Source organism: Argopecten irradians, chromosome 1 (genome assembly GCF_041381155.1).
Source record: "Argopecten irradians isolate NY chromosome 1, Ai_NY, whole genome shotgun sequence".
Lineage (NCBI taxonomy): Eukaryota > Metazoa > Mollusca > Bivalvia > Pectinida > Pectinidae > Argopecten > Argopecten irradians.
This window is the reverse complement of record NC_091134.1, coordinates 4993546-5013552: the sequence shown is the minus strand read 5'-3', so window position 1 is coordinate 5013552 and position 20007 is coordinate 4993546. Positions and strand designations below refer to the sequence as shown.

The following is a 20007-nucleotide window of genomic DNA, read 5'->3' as shown; positions in this document are numbered from 1 at the left end:
CTATAAGATAGATATATAGCCTTACATGGTAAGATCCTATAAGATAGATATAGCCTTACATGGTAAGATCCTATAAGATAGATATAGTCTTACATGGTAAGATCCTATAAGATAGATATAGCCTTACATGGTAAGATCCTACAAGATAGATATAGCCTTACATGGTAAGATCCTATAAGATAGATATAGCCTTACATGGTAAGATCCTATAAAATAGATATAGTCTTACTTGGTAAGATCCTATAACATAGATATATAGCCTTAAATGTTAAGATCATATAAGATAGATATATAGCCTTAAATGGTAGGTAAGATCCTATAAGATAGATATATAGCCTTAAATGTTAAGATCCTATAAGATAGATATATATAGCCTTACATGGTAAGATCCTACAAGATAGATATAGCCTTACATGGTAAGATCCTATAAGATAGATATAGCCTTACATGGTAAGATCCTATAAGATAGATATATAGCCTTACATGGTAAGATCCTATAAGATAGATATAACCTTACATGGTAAGATCCTAGAAGATAGATATAGCCTTACATGGTAAGATCCTACAAGATAGATATATAGCCTTACATGGTAAGATCCTATAAGATAGATAAAGCCTTACATGGTAAGATCCTATAAGATAGATATATAGCCTTACATGGTAAGATCCTATAAGATAGATATATAGCCTTACATGGTAAGATCCTATAAGATAGATATAGCCTTACATGGTAAGATCCTATAAGATAGATATAGCCTTACATGGTAAGATCCTATAAAATAGATATAGTCTTACTTGGTAAGATCCTATAAGATAGATATATAGCCTTACATGTTAAGATCCTACAAGATAGATAAAGCCTTACATGGTAAGATCCTATAAGATAGATATAGCCTTACATGGTAAGATCCTATAAAATAGATATATAGTCTTACATGGTAAGATCCTACAAGATAGATATAGCCTTACATGGTAAGATCCTATAAGATAGATATATAGCCTTACATGGTAAGATCCTATAAGATAGATATAACCTTACATGGTAAGATTCTATAAGATAGATATAGCCTTACATGGTAAGATCCTACAAGATAGATATATAGCCTTACATGATAAGATCCTATAAGATAGATATAGCCTTGCATGGTAAGATCCTATAAAATAGATATAGTCTTACATGGTAAGATCCTATAAGATAGATATAGCCTTACATGGTAAGATCCTATAAGATAGATATAGCCTTACATGGTAAGATCCTACAAGATAGATATATAGCCTTACATGGTAAGATCCTATTAGATAGAGATATAGCCTTACTTGGTAAGATCCTATTAGATAGAGATATAGCCTTACATGTTAAGATCCTATAAGATAAATATAGCCTTACATGGTAAGATCCTAGAAGATAGATATAGCCTTACTTGGTAAGATCCTACAAGATAGATATAACCTTACATGGTAAGATCCTATAAGATAGAATATAGCCTTACATGGTAAGATCCTAGAAGATAGATATAGTCTTACATGGTAAGATCCTATAAGATAGATATAGCCTTACATGGTAAGATCCTATAAGATAGATAAAGCTTTCTTTGGTAAGATCCTATAAGATAGATATAGTCTTACATGGTAAGATCCTATAAGATAGATAAAGCCTTACATGGTAAGATCCTATAAGATAGACATATAGCCTTACATGGTAAGATCCTATAAGATAGATATAGCCTTACATGGTAAGATCCTATAAGATAGATATAGCCTTACATGGTAAGATCCTATAAGATAGATATATAGCCTTACATGGTAAGATCCTATAAGATAGATATAGCCTTACATGGTAAGATCCTATAAGATAGACATGGCCTTACATGGTAAGATCCTTTAAGATAGATAAAGTCCTACATGGTAAGATCTTTTAAGATAGATATATAGTCTTACATGGTAATATCTTATAAGATAGATATGGAAAAGTATTGAAATTTCTACCGGTGTAGCAGCCATTTCTTTCCCCCTCTGATAGTTTCCCCGGGGAAAGAATTGGCTAGCTGATTTCTTCCCCGGGGAAAAAACTGGCTAGCTGATTTTTTCCCCCGGGGAAAGAATAGGCTAGCTGATTCTTTCCCCCCCCTAATTACTTTTATCCCCCGGGGAAAGAATTAGCTAGCTGATTCTTTCCCCCCTCTTGATTAATTTTAGGGGGAAAACCATTGACTAGCTGATTCTTTCCCCCCTCTCGAACTTGTTCCAGGGGGTGGGGGAGACTATTTGCTAGCTGATTATTCCCCCCTCTTGATTAATTCTAGGGGGAAATAATTGGCTAGCTGATTCATTCCCCCCTCTCGATTATATCTAGGGGAGAAACTGTTGGCTAGCTGATTCATTCCCCCCTCTCGATTTATTTCCAGGGGGTGGGGAAAACTATTGGCTAGCTGATTATTCCCCCTCTTGATTATATCTACGGGGAAACTATTGGCTAGCTGATTCTTTCCCCCCTCTCGAATTATTTCCAGGGGGTGGGGAAATTATTTGCTAGCTGATTACCCCCCCCCCCCCACCCCCCTCTTGATTATATCTAGAGGGAAACTATTGGCTAGCTGATTCTTTCTCCCCTCTTGATTAATTCTAGGGGGAAACTATTGGCTAGCTGATTTTTTCTCCCCTCTTGATTATATAAAGGGGGAAACTTTTGGCTAGCTGATTATTCCCCCTCACAAATTATTTCCAGGGGTGTGGGGGAGACTATTTGCTAGCAAATTCTTTCCCTCCTCTTGATTATATCTAGAGGAAAACTATTGGCTAGCTGATTCTTTCCCCCCTCTCAAATTATTTTCAGGGGGTGGGGGAGACAATTGGCTAGCTGATTATCCCCCCCTCTTGATTATATCTAGGGGGGGGGAAACTATTGGCTAGCTGATTCTTTCCCCCCTCTTGATTAATTCAAGGGGGAAACTATTGGCTAGCTGATTCTTTCCCCCCTCTCGATTAATTCTAGGGGGAAACTATTGGCTAGCTGATCATTCCCCCCTCTTGATTATATCTAGGGGGGAAACTAGTGGCTAGCTGATTCTTTCCCCCCTCTCGATTAATTCTAGGGGGAAACTATTGGCTAGCTGATTATTCCCCCCTCTTGATTATATCTAGAGGGAAACTATTGGCCAGCTGATTATTCCCCCCTCTTGATTATATCTAGGGGGGAAACTATTGGCTAGCTGATTCTTTCCCCCCTCTCGATTAATTCTAGGGGGAAACTATTGGCTAGCTGATTCATTCCCCCCTCTTGATTATATCTAGGGGGGGGGGAACTATTGGCCAGCTGATTCCTTTCCCCCTCTTGATTATATCTAGGGGGGAAACTATTGGCTAGCTGATTCATTCCCCCCTCTTGATTATATCTAGAGGGAAACTATTGGCTAGCTGATTCTTTCTCCCCTCTTGATTAATTCAAGGGGGAAACTATTGGCTAGCTGATTCTTTCCCCCTCTTGATTAATTCTAGGGGGAAACTATTGGCTAGCTGATTTTTTTCTCCCCTCTTGATTATATAAAGGGGGAAACTTTTGGCTAGCTGATTATTCCCCCTCACAAATTATTTTCCAGGGGTGTGGGGGAGACTATTTGCTAGCAAATTCTTTCCCTCCTCTTGATTATATCTAGAGGAAAACTGTTAGCTAGCTGATTCTTTCCCCCCTCTCGAATTATTTTCAGGGGGTGGGGGAGACTATTGGCTAGCTGATTATCCCCCCTCTTGATTATATCTAGGGGGGGGAAACTATTGGCTAGCTGATTCTTTCTCCCCTCTTGATTAATTCAAGGGGGAAACTATTGGCTAGCTGATTCTTTCCCCCCCTCTCGATTAATTCTAGGGGGAAACTATTGGCTAGGTCTGATTATTCCCCCCCTCTCGATTAATTCTAGGGGGGAAACTTTTGGCTAGCTGATTCTTTCCCCCCTCTCGATTATATCTAGGGGGAAACTATTGGCTAGCTGATTATTCCCCCCTCTTGATTATATCTAGGGGGGAAACTATTGGCTAGCTGATTCTTTCCCCCCTCTCGATTAATATCTAGGGGGGAAACTATTGGCTAGCTGATTCATTCCCCCCTCTTGATTATATCTAGGGGGGAAACTATTGGCCAGCTGATTCATTTCCCCCTCTCGATTATATCTAGGGGGAAAACTATTGGCCAGCTGATTCATTCCCCCCTCTTGATTATATCTAGGGGGAAACTATTGGCTATAGCTGATTTTTTCTCCCCTCTTGATTATATCAAGGGGGGAAACTATTGGCTAGCTGATTATTCCCCCCTCTTGATTATATCTAGGGGGGAAACTATTGGCTAGCTGATTCTTTCCCCCCTCTCGATTAATTCTAGGGGGAAACTATTGGCTAGCTGATTCTTTCCCCCCTCTCGATTAATACTAGGGGGAAACTATTGGCTAGCTGATTCATTCCCCCCTCTCGATTAATTCTAGGGGGAAACTATTGACGAGCTGATATTCCCCCCCCCCCCTCTAGTTTATATCTAGGGGGGAAACTATTGGCTAGCTGATTCTTTCCCCCCTATTGATTATATCTAGGGGGGAAACTATTAGCTAGCTGATTCTTTCTCCCATATAGAAATAAATAGACAGGGAAGGGGGGAAAGAATCAGCTAGTCAATAGTTTCCCCCATATAGAAATAAATAGACAGGGAAGGGGGGAAAGAATCAGCTAGCCAATAGTTTCCCCCTTATATAAATATACAGTGAAGGGGGGAAAGAATCAGCTAGTCAATAGTTTCCCCCATATAGAAATAAATAGACAGGGAAGGGGGGAAAGAATCAGCTAGCCAATAGTTTCCCCCTTATAGAAATAAATATAGAGGGAAGAGGGGAAACAATCATTTAGCCAATATTTCCCCCTAAAAATAAATTGTGACTGGGGAAAGGATCAGCTAGCCAATAGTTTCCCCCCTCTGAAAATATTTCGAGAAGGGGGAAAGAATCAAGCTAGCCATTAGTTCCCAACTAGAAATAAAGAGACAGGAAATGGGGACATCATCAGCTACCCAATATTTCCCCCTAAAATTAATCAAGAGGGGGGGGGGGTAATCAGCTAGCCAATAGTCTCTCCCACCCCCTTGAAATAATTCCAGAGGGGGGAAAGAATCAGTTAGCCAATAGTTTCCCACCTAGAAAATAAATCGAGAGGGGGGAAAGAATGAGCTTGCCAATAGTTTCCCACCTAGAAATAAATCGAAAGGGGGGAAAGAATCAGCTTGCCAATAGTTTCCCACCTAGAAATAAATCGAGAGGGGGGAAAGAATCAGCTAGCTAATTCTTTCCCCAGGGGGAAAAAAAATAACTAGGGGGGGAAAGAATCAGCTAGCCTATTCTTTCCCCGGGGAAACTTTCAGCTAGCTGATTCTTTCCCCAGGGAAACTTTCAGCAGGGGGGAAAGAATTGGCTGCTACGGGTTGTCTGAACGCCTGTTTGGCTGGTCATCCCACACTACGCTTGCTAAACTGGTGTTGCATACTGTTGAATACCTATAGTAAAATAAGTATTTGCCTTTGTTGAAGGTTGTGAAGCGACCTGTGATGACCTCTGTATATGGAGTTACACATTTTGGTGCTCGACTACAAGTCCAACAAGTGCTAAAGGAGATTCCAGGCTTCCCTGAGGAACATCTCAAGGAAATCTCAGCATATATTGTTGATACTATCATGTCCAATCTCAAAAAAAAATTTCAAACAGCAGGGATCATACAGGTAGGCAACCGTTCATGTTTTCATATTGATTTTACAAGAATTTACTGAAAGTTGGATTTTCACAAATTATGTCTAAATATGCACCACTCATAACTTAAAGAAAAACCAAATAAGTTCTGCTGTTAATAGACTTAAAATAACAACAGAGGAAGTGAATCCTAGCAAAAACTTTCTAAACTGGTTTTTTTTTGTAATTACTATATGTAGATTGAAAAACTAAACTGATCAGTCTGTGATGGAACAAAAAGGTGTGATTACTTACGGTGTGAATTGTAGGAGTGGTTTAATGAAGTTGCCAAGGCAACCAGTGCGGGTCTGAAGAAACATGTAGAATGGAAAACTCCATTAGGGCTACTGGTTGTCCAGATGGCTGATAAATCCTTTCTACAGAAAAATCCTATTACAAAAGAAACAAGGTAAGTTTTAAGGAATCAACAATGTCTTGGTACTATGGCTTGATGTGTTTAAAAAGCTTCCGGAAAGACAGACTAGAAGTTTAAAGAGGAATACATTGATTAATTAAAAGTTTAAAGAGGAATACATTGATTAATTAAAAGTTTTAAAGAGGAATACATTGATTAATTAAAAGTTTAAAGAGGAATACATTGATTAATTAAAAGTTTAAAGAGGAATACATTGATTAATTAAAAGTTTAAAGAGGAATACATTGATGAATTAAAAGTTTAAAGAGGAATACATTGATTAATTAAAAGTTTAACGAGAGAATACATTGATTAATTAAAAGTTTAAAGAGGAATACATTGATTAATTAAAAGTTTAAAGAGGAATACATTGATTAATTAAAAGTTTAAAGAGGAATACATTGATTAAAAGTTTAAAGAGGAATACATTGATTAATTAAAAGTTTAAAGAGGAATACATTGATTAATTAAAAGTTTAAAGAGGAATACATTGATTAATTAAAAGTTTAAAGAGGAATACATTGATTAATTAAAAGTTTAAAGAGGAATACATTGATTAATTGATGCCATGTTTAGCTGCTCATCAAAATGAAACAGAAAAACGTAAAATTAATTACGTTAATTTTTGATAAATTAAATCAGAATCTGGATGATTTTATCATTGTTTAATTACTATTATAATAATATCATATTACTGTTTACTTATATTCTTATTTAATACTACAGGCGGGTAATTTATCCTGATACCATTAAACAAAGACAAAGTTTCCCGCCAAACTTCATCCACAGTCTAGACTCTGTACATATGATGTTGACTGCCCTCCACTGTATGAAGTAAGTATGTCTGTAAAGATATTACAGTTTTCTCTGTAAATCAAAATAAAAATATTCCAATCTAGATTTACATTTACATATTTTCATCCACAGGAAAGGCCTGACGTTCAGTTCCGTCCATGACTGCTTCTGGACACATGCATGTGACATTGATACAATGAACAAGGTATGTTTAGGCTAGTCACATTGGAAATACATAGGCCTTTGTGTTACTTAGTTGTAGATGTGGATTAGATGTAAAACCATACAAATGTTCAATGGTTCTTGTCTAGCCTGCTTGTTTCCTATAAAATCCTTCAGAATATGCTATGTAGACCAAGAGTTTTGATGGATACATAACTTAAATGTGATTGATACATGCATATTTATCTTAGAGCTTATTCAAGCTAAATTTTTAAAAATGAGTTTTATTTAGCAATATAATATGACTTGTTTGGTTGTTACAGATCTGTAGAGAACAGTTTGTGGTGCTCCACAGTCAGCCATTGCTACAGCAACTGTCAGACTACATGTTGGAGGCTCACAAGGAGGAACTCAAGCTGTAAGTCCTATGGTATCACTCACACTGTCTAGTGTATAATGTCTCTACAGAATCAAGTAATTATACTGGAAGTACACCTTCTACACCAACTACAGGTGTACACTACACTGAACAGAATCAAGTAATTATACTGGAAGTACACCTTCTACACCAACTACAGGTGTACACTACACTGAACAGAATCAAGTAATTATACTGGAAGTACACCTTCTACACCAACTACAGGTGTACACTACACTGAACAGAATCAAGTAATTATACTGGAAGTACACCTTCTACACCAACTACAGGTGTACACTACACTTAACAGAATCAAGTAATTATACTGGAAGTACACCTTCTACACCAACTACAGGTGTACACTACACTGAACAGAATCAAGTAATTATACTGGAAGTACACCTTCTACACCAACTACAGGTGTACACTACACTTAACAGAATCAAGTAATTATACTGGAAGTACACCTTCTACACCAACTACAGATGTACACTACACTGAACAGAATCAAGTAATTATACTGGAAGTACACCTTCTACACCAACTACAGGTGTACACTACACTGAACAGAATCAAGTAATTATACTGGAAGTACACCTTCTACACCAACTACAGGTGTACACTACACTGAACAGAATCAAGTAATTATACTGGAAGTACACCTTCTACACCAACTACAGATGTACACTACACTGAACAGAATCAAGTAATTATACTGGAAGTACACCTTCTACACCAACTACAGGTGTACACTACACTGAACAGAATCAAGTAATTATACTGGAAGTACACCTTCTACACCAACTACAGGTGTACACTACACTGAACAGAATCAAGTAATTATACTGGAAGTACACCTTCTACACCAACTACAGATGTACACTACACTGAACAGAATCAAGTAATTATACTGGAAGTACACCTTCTACACCAACTACAGGTGTACACTACACTGAACAGAATCAAGTAATTATACTGGAAGTACACCTTCTACACCAACTACAGGTGTACACTACACTGAACAGAATCAAGTAATTATACTGGAAGTACACCTTCTACACCAACTACAGGTGTACACTACACTGAACAGAATCAAGTAATTATACTGGAAGTACACCTTCTACACCAACTACAGGTGTACACTACACTGAACAGAATCAAGTAATTATACTGGAAGTACACCTTCTACACCAACTACAGGTGTACACTACACTGTACAGATCAAGTAATTATACTGGAAGTACACCTTCTACACAACTAACAGGTGTACACTACACTGAACAGAATCAAGTAATTATACTGGAAGTACACCTTCTACACCAACTACAGATGTACACTACACTGAACAGAATCAAGTAATTATACTGGAAGTACACCTTCTACACCAACTACAGGTGTACACTACACTGAACAGAATCAAGTAATTATACTGGAAGTACACCTTCTACACCAACTACAGGTGTACACTACACTGAACAGAATCAAGATAATTATACTGGAAGATACACCTTCTACACCAACTACAGGTGTACACTACACTGAACAGAATCAAGTAATGATACTGAATACACCGTCTACACCACTACAGTACACTACTTTTACAGAATCAAGTAATTATACTGGAAGTACACCTTCTACACCAACTACAGGTGTACACTACACTGAACAGAATCAAGTAATTATACTGGAAGTACACCTTCTACACCAACTACAGGTGTACACTACACTGAACAGAATCAAGTAATTATACTGGAAGTACACCTTCTACACCAACTACAGGTGTACACTACACTTAACAGAATCAAGTAATTATACTGGAAGTACAACTACAGATGTACACTACTACTGAACAGAATCAAGTAATTATACTGGAAGTACACCTTCTACACCAACTACAGGTGTACACTACACTGAACAGAATCAAGTAATTATACTGGAAGTACACCTTCTGCACCAACTACAGGTGTACACTACACTGAACAGAATCAAGTAATTATACTGGAAGTACACCTTCTACACCAACTACAGGTGTACACTACACTGAACAGAATCAAGTAATTATACTGGAAGTACACCTTCTACACCAACTACAGATGTACACTACACTGAACAGAATCAAGTAATTATACTGGAAGTACACCTTCTTCTACACCAACTACAGATGTACACTACACTGAACAGAATCAAGTAATTATACTGGAAGTACACCTTCTACACCAACTACAGGTGTACACTACACTGCACAGAATCAAGTAATTATACTGGAAGTACACACCTTCTACACCAACTACAGGTGTACACTACACTGAACAGAATCAAGTAATTATACTGGAAGTACACCTTCTACACCAACTACAGGTGTACACTACACTGAACAGAATCAAGTAATTATACTGGAAGTACACCTTCTACACCAACTACAGGTGTACACTACACTTAACAGAATCAAGTAATTATACTGGAAGTACACCTTCTACACCAACTACAGGTGTACACTACACTGAACAGAATCAAGTAATTATACTGGAAGTACACCTTCTACACCAACTACAGGTGTACACTACACTGAACAGAATCAAGTAATTATACTGAAAGTACACCTTCTACACCAACTACAGGTGTACACTACACTTAACCTCTAGAATCAAGTAATTATACTGGAAGTACACCCTCACCAGTAATTATACTGGAAGTACACCTTCTACAACTACAGATGTACACTACACTTAACTAATCCAATTATACTGGAAGTACACTACACCAACTACAGGGTACACTACACTTAACAGAATCAAGTAATTATACTGGAAGTACACCTTCTACACCAACTACAGGTGTACACTACACTTAACAGAATCAAGTAATTATACTGGAAGTACAACCTTCTACACCAACTACAGGTGTACACTACAGAATCAATAATTATACTGGAAGTACACCTTCCTACACCAATACACCAACTACAGGTGTACACTACACTGGAACAGAATCAAAGTAATTCTACACCAACTACAGGTGTACACTACACTTTAACAGAATCAAGTAATTATACTGGAAGTACACTTCACACCAAACTACACACCAACTACAGGTGTACACTACACTTAACAGAATCAAGTAATTATACTGGAAGTACACCTTCTACACCAACTACAGGTGTACACTACACTGAACAGAATCAAGTAATTATACTGGAAGTACACCTTCTACACCAACTACAGGTGTACACTACACTGAACAGAATCAAGTAATTATACTGGAAGTACACCTTCTACACCAACTACAGGTGTACACTTTACACTTAACAGAATCAAGTAATTATACTGGAAGTACACCTTCTACACCAACTACAGGTGTACACTACACTTTAACAGAATCAAGTAATTATACTGGAAGTACACCTTCTACACCAACTACAGGTGTACACTACACTGAACAGAATCAAGTAATTATACTGGAAGTACACCTTCTACACCAACTACAGGTGTACACTACACTGAACAGAATCAAGTAATTATACTGGAAGTACACCTTCTACACCAAACTACAGATGTACACTACACTTAACAGAATCAAGTAATTATACTGGAAGTACACCTTCTACACCAACTACAGGTGTACACTACACTTAACAGAATCAAGTAATTATACTGGAAGTACACCTTCTACACCAACTACAGGTGTACACTACACTGAACAGAATCAAGTAATTATACTGGAAGTACACCTTCTACACCAACTACAGGTGTACACTACACTTAACAGAATCAAGTAATTATACTGGAAGTACACCTTCTACACCAACTACAGGTGTACACTACACTGAACAGAATCAAGTAATTATACTGGAAGTACACCTTCTACACCAACTACAGGTGTACACTACACTTAATAACAGAATCAAGTAATTATACTGGAAGTACACCTTCTACACCAACTACAGGTGTACACTACACTGAACAGAATCAAGTAATTATACTGGAAGTACACCTTCTACACCAACTACAGGTGTACACTACACTGAACAGAATCAAGTTATTATACTGGAAGTACACCTTCTACACCAACTACAGGTGTACACTACACTGAACAGAATCAAGTTATTATACTGGAAGTACACCTTCTACACCAACTACAGGTGTACACTACACTGAACAGAATCAAGTTATTATACTGGAAGTACACCTTCTACACCAACTACAGGTGTACACTAAGAGTCAAGTAAATTATACTGGAAGTACACCTTCTCACAACCAACTATTATAATGGTAACCACTACACTGAATCATGAATCAAGTTATTATACTGGATCTTACACCTTCTAAACAGCAACTACAGGTGACACTACACATAAAGAATCAAGTAATTATATACTGAATATACACCTCTACATCATTGGTACAGGTGTACACTACCTATTATCAATAACCATCAAAGGACAATAAACTACTAATGGTAATATCACAATAATAAAGTTGTTTTAACAGAAGCACAATGAAAACTTTTTCAACACAAAAATCCACATTATTAACACTAATAAAGTTTTACATCAAGGTCAACCTAAATCATTGTTATATAAATAACAGATCAAAGTGATTAACATTTTGGAAGCTATTATAATAACCAACTCAAGCCTAACTAATTACAACCTATAAATTTAAACATCAAGTTAAACCTATTATAATAACCATCAAGGTCAACCTATTATAATAACCATCAAGGTCAAACCTATTATAATAACCATCAAGTCAACCTATTATAATAACCATCAAGGTCAACCTATTATAATAACCATCAAGTCAACCTATTATAATAACCATCAAGTCCAACCTATTATAATACCATCAAGGTCAACCTATTATAATAACCATCAAGTCAACCTATTACAATAACCATCAAGGTCAACCTATTATAATAACCATCAAGGTCAACCTATTATAACAACCATCAAGTCCAACCTATTATAATAACCATCAAGGTCAACCTATTATAATAACCATCAAGGTCAACCTATTATATCAAGGTCAACCTATTATAACAACCATCAAGGTCAACCTATTATAATAACCATCAAGGTCAACCTATTATAATAACCATCAAGGTCAACCTATTATAATAACCATCAAGGTCAACCTATTATAATAACCATCAAGGTCAACCTATTATAATAACCATCAAGTCCAACCTATTATAATAACCATCAAGTCCAACCTATTATAATAACCATCAAGGTCAACCTATTATAATAACCATCAAGGTCAACCTATTATAATAACCATCAAGGTCAACCTATTATAATAACCATCAAGGTCAACCTATTATAACAACCATCAAGGTCAACCTATTATAATAACCATCAAGGTCAACCTATTATAATAACCATCAAGGTCAACCTATTATAATAACCATCAAGGTCAACCTATTATAATAACCATCAAGTCCAACCTATTATAATAACCATCAAGGTCAACCTATTATAATAACCATCAAGTCCAACCTATTATAATAACCATCAAGTCCAACCTATTATAATAACCATCAAGGTCAACCTATTATAATAACCATCAAGTCCAACCTATTATAATAACCATCAAGGTCAACCTATTATAATAACCATCAAGGTCAACCTATTATAATAACCATCAAGGTCAACCTATTATAATAACCATCAAGGTCAACCTATTATAATAACCATCAAGGTCAACCTATTATAATAACCATCAAGGTCAACCTATTATAATAACCATCAAGGTCAACCTATTATAATAACCATCAAGTTCAACCTATTATAATAACCATCAAGGTCAACCTATTATAAAACTCAAGTCCACCTATTATAATAACCATCAAGGTCAACCTATTATAATAACCATCAAGGTCAACCTATTATAATAACCATCAAGGTCCAACCTATTATAATAACCATCAAGGTCAACCTATTATAATAACCATCAAGGTCAACCTATTATAATAACCATCAAGGTCAACCTATTATAAAACATCAAGGTCAACCTATTATAATAACCATCAAGTCCAACCTATTTATAATAACCATCAAGGTCAACCTATTATAATAACCATCAAGGTCAACCTATTATAATAACCATCAAGGTCAACCTATTATAATAACCATCAAGGACAACCTATTATAATAACCATCAAGGTCAACCTATTATAATAACCATCAAGGTCAACCTATTATAATAACCATCAAGGTCAACCTATTATAATAACCATCACTCAAGGTCAACCTATTATAATAACCATCAAGGACAACCTATTATAATAACCATCAAGTCCAACCTATTATAATAACCATCAAGGTCAACCTATTATAATAACCATCAAGGACAACCTATTATAATAACCATCAAGGTCAAGCCTATTATAATAACCATCAAGGTCAACCTATTATAATAACCATCAAGGTCAACCTATTATAATAACCATCAAGGTCAACCTATTATAATAACCATCAAGGTCAACCTATTATAATAACCATCAAGGTCAACCTATTATAATAACCATCAAGGTCAACCTATTATAATAACCATCAAGGTCAACCTATTATAATAACCATCAAGGTCAACCTATTATAATAACCATCAAGGTCAACCTATTATAATAACCATCAAGGTCAACCTATTATAATAACCATCAAGGTCAACCTATTATAATAACCATCAAGGTCAACCTATTATAATAACCATCAAGGTCAACCTATTATAATAACCATCAAGGTCAACCTATTATAATAACCATCAAGGTCAACCTATTATAATAACCATCAAGTCCAGCCTATTGTAATAACCATCAACTCAGCCTATTATAAGAACCATCAAGTCCAACCTTTTATGATAACCAAACTTATATCATTGTTGTGACATCTTTCTCAAATGATGAAAGTCCTAAAGTATTAAATATTGATTTTGTGGCTCATATTGTCTACATTCAACATGTCAAACTCCGACCAAGATTGATATCTTAACATTTGATGTTCTTGATGGCTTTAAAAGAAAAATATTACCAATGAATTTAATCTCTGATTAATAGAGCTTTGATTCAAAATATTTGCATAATTCTATTCATATCTTTTTATACAGACGTAAAGGAATGAAACCAGATGAAAGAGAACGTCTAAAGGGATATGCAAAGGTGTTGAAATGTGATAAGATTAAACTTGGTAGGTATAAAGGAAAAAGGATTTGTATTATCATTTGATGGAATAGAACATTAATTTTGATCCCTAACAATATCTGATTCCATATTCTATCACGGCCATTTGTTCATCATACTTAATGTTATATACATATCTAATGAATTTATTTGTATCCTGATTTGAAATATATCAAAAAGTTTTCTAAATCTGTTAAAATGCTTAAGCAACAGTTTGCTTAACTACGTGTAGTTTTATTGTAATTCTAATCGAGTTTATTCTTGAATTCAATTAAAATGAAACTTTAATTTAAGATTTGTGAAGTACACAAAATGTTTGTATCATTGCAGGTGATTTTGACCTCAATAATGTGTTGGACTCCGAGTACTTCTTCAGTTGATGTCTCTACCTCACCGTAACTCAGCAGCCCTGTATTCCTGCTAGATCTACCAATATTAAGATGACTGTCAATGTGCTGAGTTGTGTATGAGGATGCTACTTCAGTTTAATACATTAAAGCTGGTAGTATTCCAACTGAACTTACACAAGTGATTATGAAGATCAGCAGCCAACAAAAGCTTCCTAGTCACTTCAGCTCAGAAACCAATGAAGAATTGTGTAACGATCGTGGCATAGTCACTTCAGCTCAGAAACCAATGAAGCATAGTCATTCATTTTAGCTCATGAACCAATGAAACCTGAGTTTCTAGTTTGTGTAATTCCTGAAACAAATGAACTTACTCTGTTATGAAAGCTCCCAAGTCATACAAGTTCTACAACCACAGGAAATAAAAAACTGATTGAATGTTTTTTCAGAGGAACATGACGGGTATTAGAGAGTAATAAGAATATGTGAGATATCTACTAATAATGCTCAGACCACAAATTCTTAGATTCTTTAACCGAAAGGAGAAGTGCTTCTACAATCCTACGTTGATGGGCTAGTACTGAATTTTTCATCAAATGGAAAATTCTTTTAGTCATTCAATTCTTACCCAATTGTGCCAAATTTGAGTTAAATGTACTCATAACCATCAGAATTGTGTTCATTTATAGTATTTTGCATTAATTATTAATCAGCGGCTTGAGATAAGTAATATTTCATTTTGAAAGCTACAAAGTTGATATCTGTAGATTCTGTTAACTATTGATCTAAGATTCTATGTCTAATAACATAAAAGTGTGGTATAAGTTCCATTCCTGTGTCATCCAATAACTGTGATATTTGATGTTTTATTTCGCTCATTTAATGAGAGGTTGTGTGAATGTTTATTGTCATCTTATCGTCTGTGTTATTCAAGCAGATGTGTGAAGAAATTGAAGTTCCTGCTTCATCATGCTGCAATTCATGTTGCATTTTTTATGTGAAAATTAATGCTACAAATGTGTAAAGATGTAAATCGTATATAATTGTATAAAGTTGAGAATTTTGTGATGTCCTTGTCAGTGTATGAAGTTTAGAATGTTGTGTAGATGTTGCGGCTCTTGCCTCTAATATCTGTTGTTTGCTGTGATATAATAGTATAGTCAGTTGTAGTGGAAATGTGTGAATGTCTACTGTACTTGTAAACACACTTATTTTGGCACTGACAAATTTCAGCTATTTTCAGCACACACACAAAAAAATTTTAATTCACTGAACTAATAGTGTTTCTTAAGTATATACATCTACAGTTAGTGTAAATGCCAATAATGACTGATTATAAACCTACTGTTTATCTTTGGTGTATCGGTACCTAAACAGATAAGCTTAAGTGTACTAGTGAATTAGCATAACAGTTTGATGCTGGTCATAGAGTAATCGATGCAAAAAATTTAATAAAATATTTTAACTACATATACATTTAACCTTGACCTTTTTAATAGTCATAATCATCTCGGACCACAGACAACTGCTCCATCCTCAATATTTCAGTGGTTACTATCGCTGTTGTTATAGCCACCCCTGTACTATGTTGTAGTGAAACTGAAGGAAGTTCAGGAGAAAAATTGACCAGTCACAGGCCTTCTTTTGAAGATTACTGAGAACAACACTCAACTTCAAAGTAAAACAGTGTACCATTACTCTACCTGTATCATTGTCTCATCTTTCGTTGAAGACAGAGCCTACAGTTTTGCTGTGACATAGTCGAGTTGTGCTTAGCTTTTTGTTTATGTATATACACATATCTCCAGCCTTTAATACATCAGATATTGGCTATGTAATGTGTACATGTAAACATGATCATCATTATTTAGACTCATCTGTTGGTTACATATATTCAGTTAATTGTGCTAAAAGTTAAGGTTTACATTGTTGATTGTTTGAAATATTGTTGACCTTGGAGAGATTACAAGTACAGAACAATGATGCTATCTGAGTGCATGTGGTCCATGTATGTGTTCATTGTAATCAGTAATGTAATATATAGTGTTCTCTGTAAACAGAGGAGGTTTATACCAAGCCTTTGTTTACCTCTAACAAGACAACAAAGACTTCAAATAAACATATTTTTCTACAAAATTACATGACCTGTTGGTGTTTTCAGTCTTCAAGATATTAAATGTCAAGGTCGCTGTTGCTATAAAAAGTCAATTTGTTCTTGAAATTAAAATCGCAGGCAACACAAAATTCTTGTTAATTGCTTTCAAGGAATTCCTAACTCTTTCTGTACCATTGTTCATAGTCGACAGGATTTTACCCTCACTCTTCCCCGTTGTTTATAGTCCACAGGATTTTATCCTCCCTCTTCCCTGTTTATAGTCGACAGGATTTTACCCTCACTCTTCCCCGTTGTTTATAGTCCAAAGGATTTTACCCTCCCTCTTCCCTGTTTATAGTCCACAGGATTTTACCCTCCCTCTTCCGTGTTGTTTATGGTTGACAGGATTTTATCATCCCTATTCCCTGTTGTTTATAGTCAACAGGATTTTACCCTCACTCTTCCCTGTTGATTATAGTCAACAGGATTTTACCCTCCCTTTTCCCTGTTTATAGTCGACAGGATTTTACCCTCACTCTTCCCCGTTGTTTATAGTCCACAGGATTTTACCCTCCCTCTTCCCTGTTTATAGTCCACAGGATTTTACCCTCCCTCTTCCGTGTTGTTTATGGTTGACAGGATTTTACCCTCACTCTTCCCTGTTGTTTATAGTCGACAGGATTTTACCCTCCCTCTTCCCTGTTGTTTATAGTCGACAGTATTTTACCCTCACTCCTCCCTGTTGTTTATGGTTGACATGATTTTACCCTCACTCTTCCCTGTTATTTATGGTTGACAGGATTTTACTTTCACTCTTCCCTGATGTTTATAGTCGACAGGATTTTACCATCACTCTTCCCTGTTGTTTATGGTTGACAGGATTTTACTTTCACTCTTCCCTGTTGTTTAAAGTCGACAGGCTTTTACCCTCACTCTTCCCAGTTGTTTATGGTTGACAGGATTTTACCCTCACTCTTCCCTGTTGTTTATGGTTGACAGGATTTTACCCTCACTCTTCCCAGTTGTTTAAAGTCGACAGGATTTTACCCTCACTCTTCCCTGTTGTTTATGGTTGACAGGATTTTACCCTCACTCTTCCCTGTTGTTTAAAGTCGACAGGATTTTACCCTCACTCTTCCCTGTTTATAGTAGACAGGATTTTACCCTCCCTCTTCCCTGTTGTTTATGGTTAACATGATTTTACCCTCCCTCTTCCCTGTTGTTTATAGTCGACAGGATTTTACCCTCCCTCTTCCCTGTTGTTTATAGTCGACATGATTTTACCCTCCCTCTTCCCTGTTTATAGTCGACAGGATTTTACCCTCACTCTTCCCTGTTGTTTATAGTCGACAGGATTTTACCCTCACGCTTCCCTGTTGTTTATAGTCGACAGGATTTTACCCTCCCTCTTCCCTGTTGTTTATAGTCCAAAGGATTTTACCCTCCCTCTTCCCTGTTGTTTATAGTCGACAGGATTTTACCCTCCCTATTCCCTGTTGTTTATAGTCGACAGGATTTTACCCTTACGCTTCCCTGTTGTTTATAGTCGACAGGATTTTACCCTCCCTCTTCCCTGTTGTTTATAGTCGACAGGATTTTACCCTCCCTCTTCCCTGTTGTTTATAGTCGACAGGATTTTACCCTCCCTCTTCCCTGTTGTTTATAGCCGACAGGATTTTACCCTCCCTATTCCCTGGTGTTTAAAGTCGACAGGATTTTATCATCCCTATTCCCTGTTGTTTATAGTCAACAGGATTTTACCCTCACTCTTCCCTGTTGCTTATAGTCGACAGGATTTTACCCTCCCTCTTCCCTGTTGTTTATAGTCGACAGGATTTTACCCTCCCTCTTCCCAGTTGTTTATAGTCGACAGGATTTTACTCTCTCTCTTCCCCGTTGTTGACATGATCAGCACTTGATATTGACATTCTTCCCTTCCAATTATTCAAATATTATCTTGAAATGTTCAATGCAGTTACATATTACAAATTCTGGGATAAAGCCTTCCAAGTCTGTTCAAACTAATGACCTTAACCTTTATTAAGTTCACAGGGATAAAGTACACTTAACACTTACAACTTCTTGTCAAAAACTATTAATATAGTGAGTGACTAGAAATTGTCATAGACATAGGCGGGCTTTTCACTATATTTAGTTTACAGTACCGTCATTGCCAGGTAAGTTAAGAACTAGGTAATGCATGGGTTTTGAAGTTGTAACCAATAAATGACCTTGATTTTTCAGCCCTGAATAAGAGTGTTTTAGTGAAGATCTGCATGAAGTTTGTTCAGCCGAAGAGAACTCTCATCTTAATCCAATTCATATTTCCAAATTCGTTTGAGCAAATGATAACGAGATCGAATGCGCCTTAACGTCATCTGACTTGCGGTGTTGTTAAGTATATATATACCCCGGTATGTATATTTAAACTCTGGACCCCTGTGACCTTGAATGTATGAAGACTTGTCATTTTGGTTATGGATGAGTCATTTAAAGATTTGAACATATTTGACTCATGTGGCCTTGAATATGGGTCAAGGTCATTCCTAATATCTGACTTTATAGCCCATCCCCTGGACATATTATATATGAAATATGAAGATCCTAGACCTTACAGAACTTCGGGAGAAAAGTTTTCAAGTTTATTGTTAAAAACAGCACCTTTCACATTTGACCCTTACCGAAAACCGGAAGTTGCCATTTTTTGTAATAACATGTAGAGAGTAAAGGTTTACGCTTAAGATTATCTGCAAACTGGTTTAGAATAATAATAATAATAATAAAAAACAGAACAAAAACAATAGGTCTTTTCACCACGTGGTGAAAAGCCCTAAAAAGCCCGC

The 20007-nt window shown here is 36.2% G+C and overlaps 1 protein-coding gene across 1 annotated transcript in view; it reads left to right on the top strand.

Annotated features, from left to right (window-relative positions):
• The window catches only part of LOC138308868 (DNA-directed RNA polymerase, mitochondrial-like), a 60115-nt gene extending 44751 nt beyond the window's left edge, over positions 1-15364 (top strand). The window contains exons 27-33 of the mRNA XM_069249901.1: positions 5561-5749; positions 6026-6165; positions 6898-7005; positions 7099-7171; positions 7452-7546; positions 14650-14729; positions 15053-15364. Coding sequence (XP_069106002.1) covers positions 5561-5749; positions 6026-6165; positions 6898-7005; positions 7099-7171; positions 7452-7546; positions 14650-14729; positions 15053-15102 — 735 coding nt within the window. The 3' untranslated portion in view covers positions 15103-15364. The remainder of the gene's footprint in view (positions 1-5560; positions 5750-6025; positions 6166-6897; positions 7006-7098; positions 7172-7451; positions 7547-14649; positions 14730-15052) is intronic.
• Positions 15365-20007: the final 4643 nt, after the last annotated feature.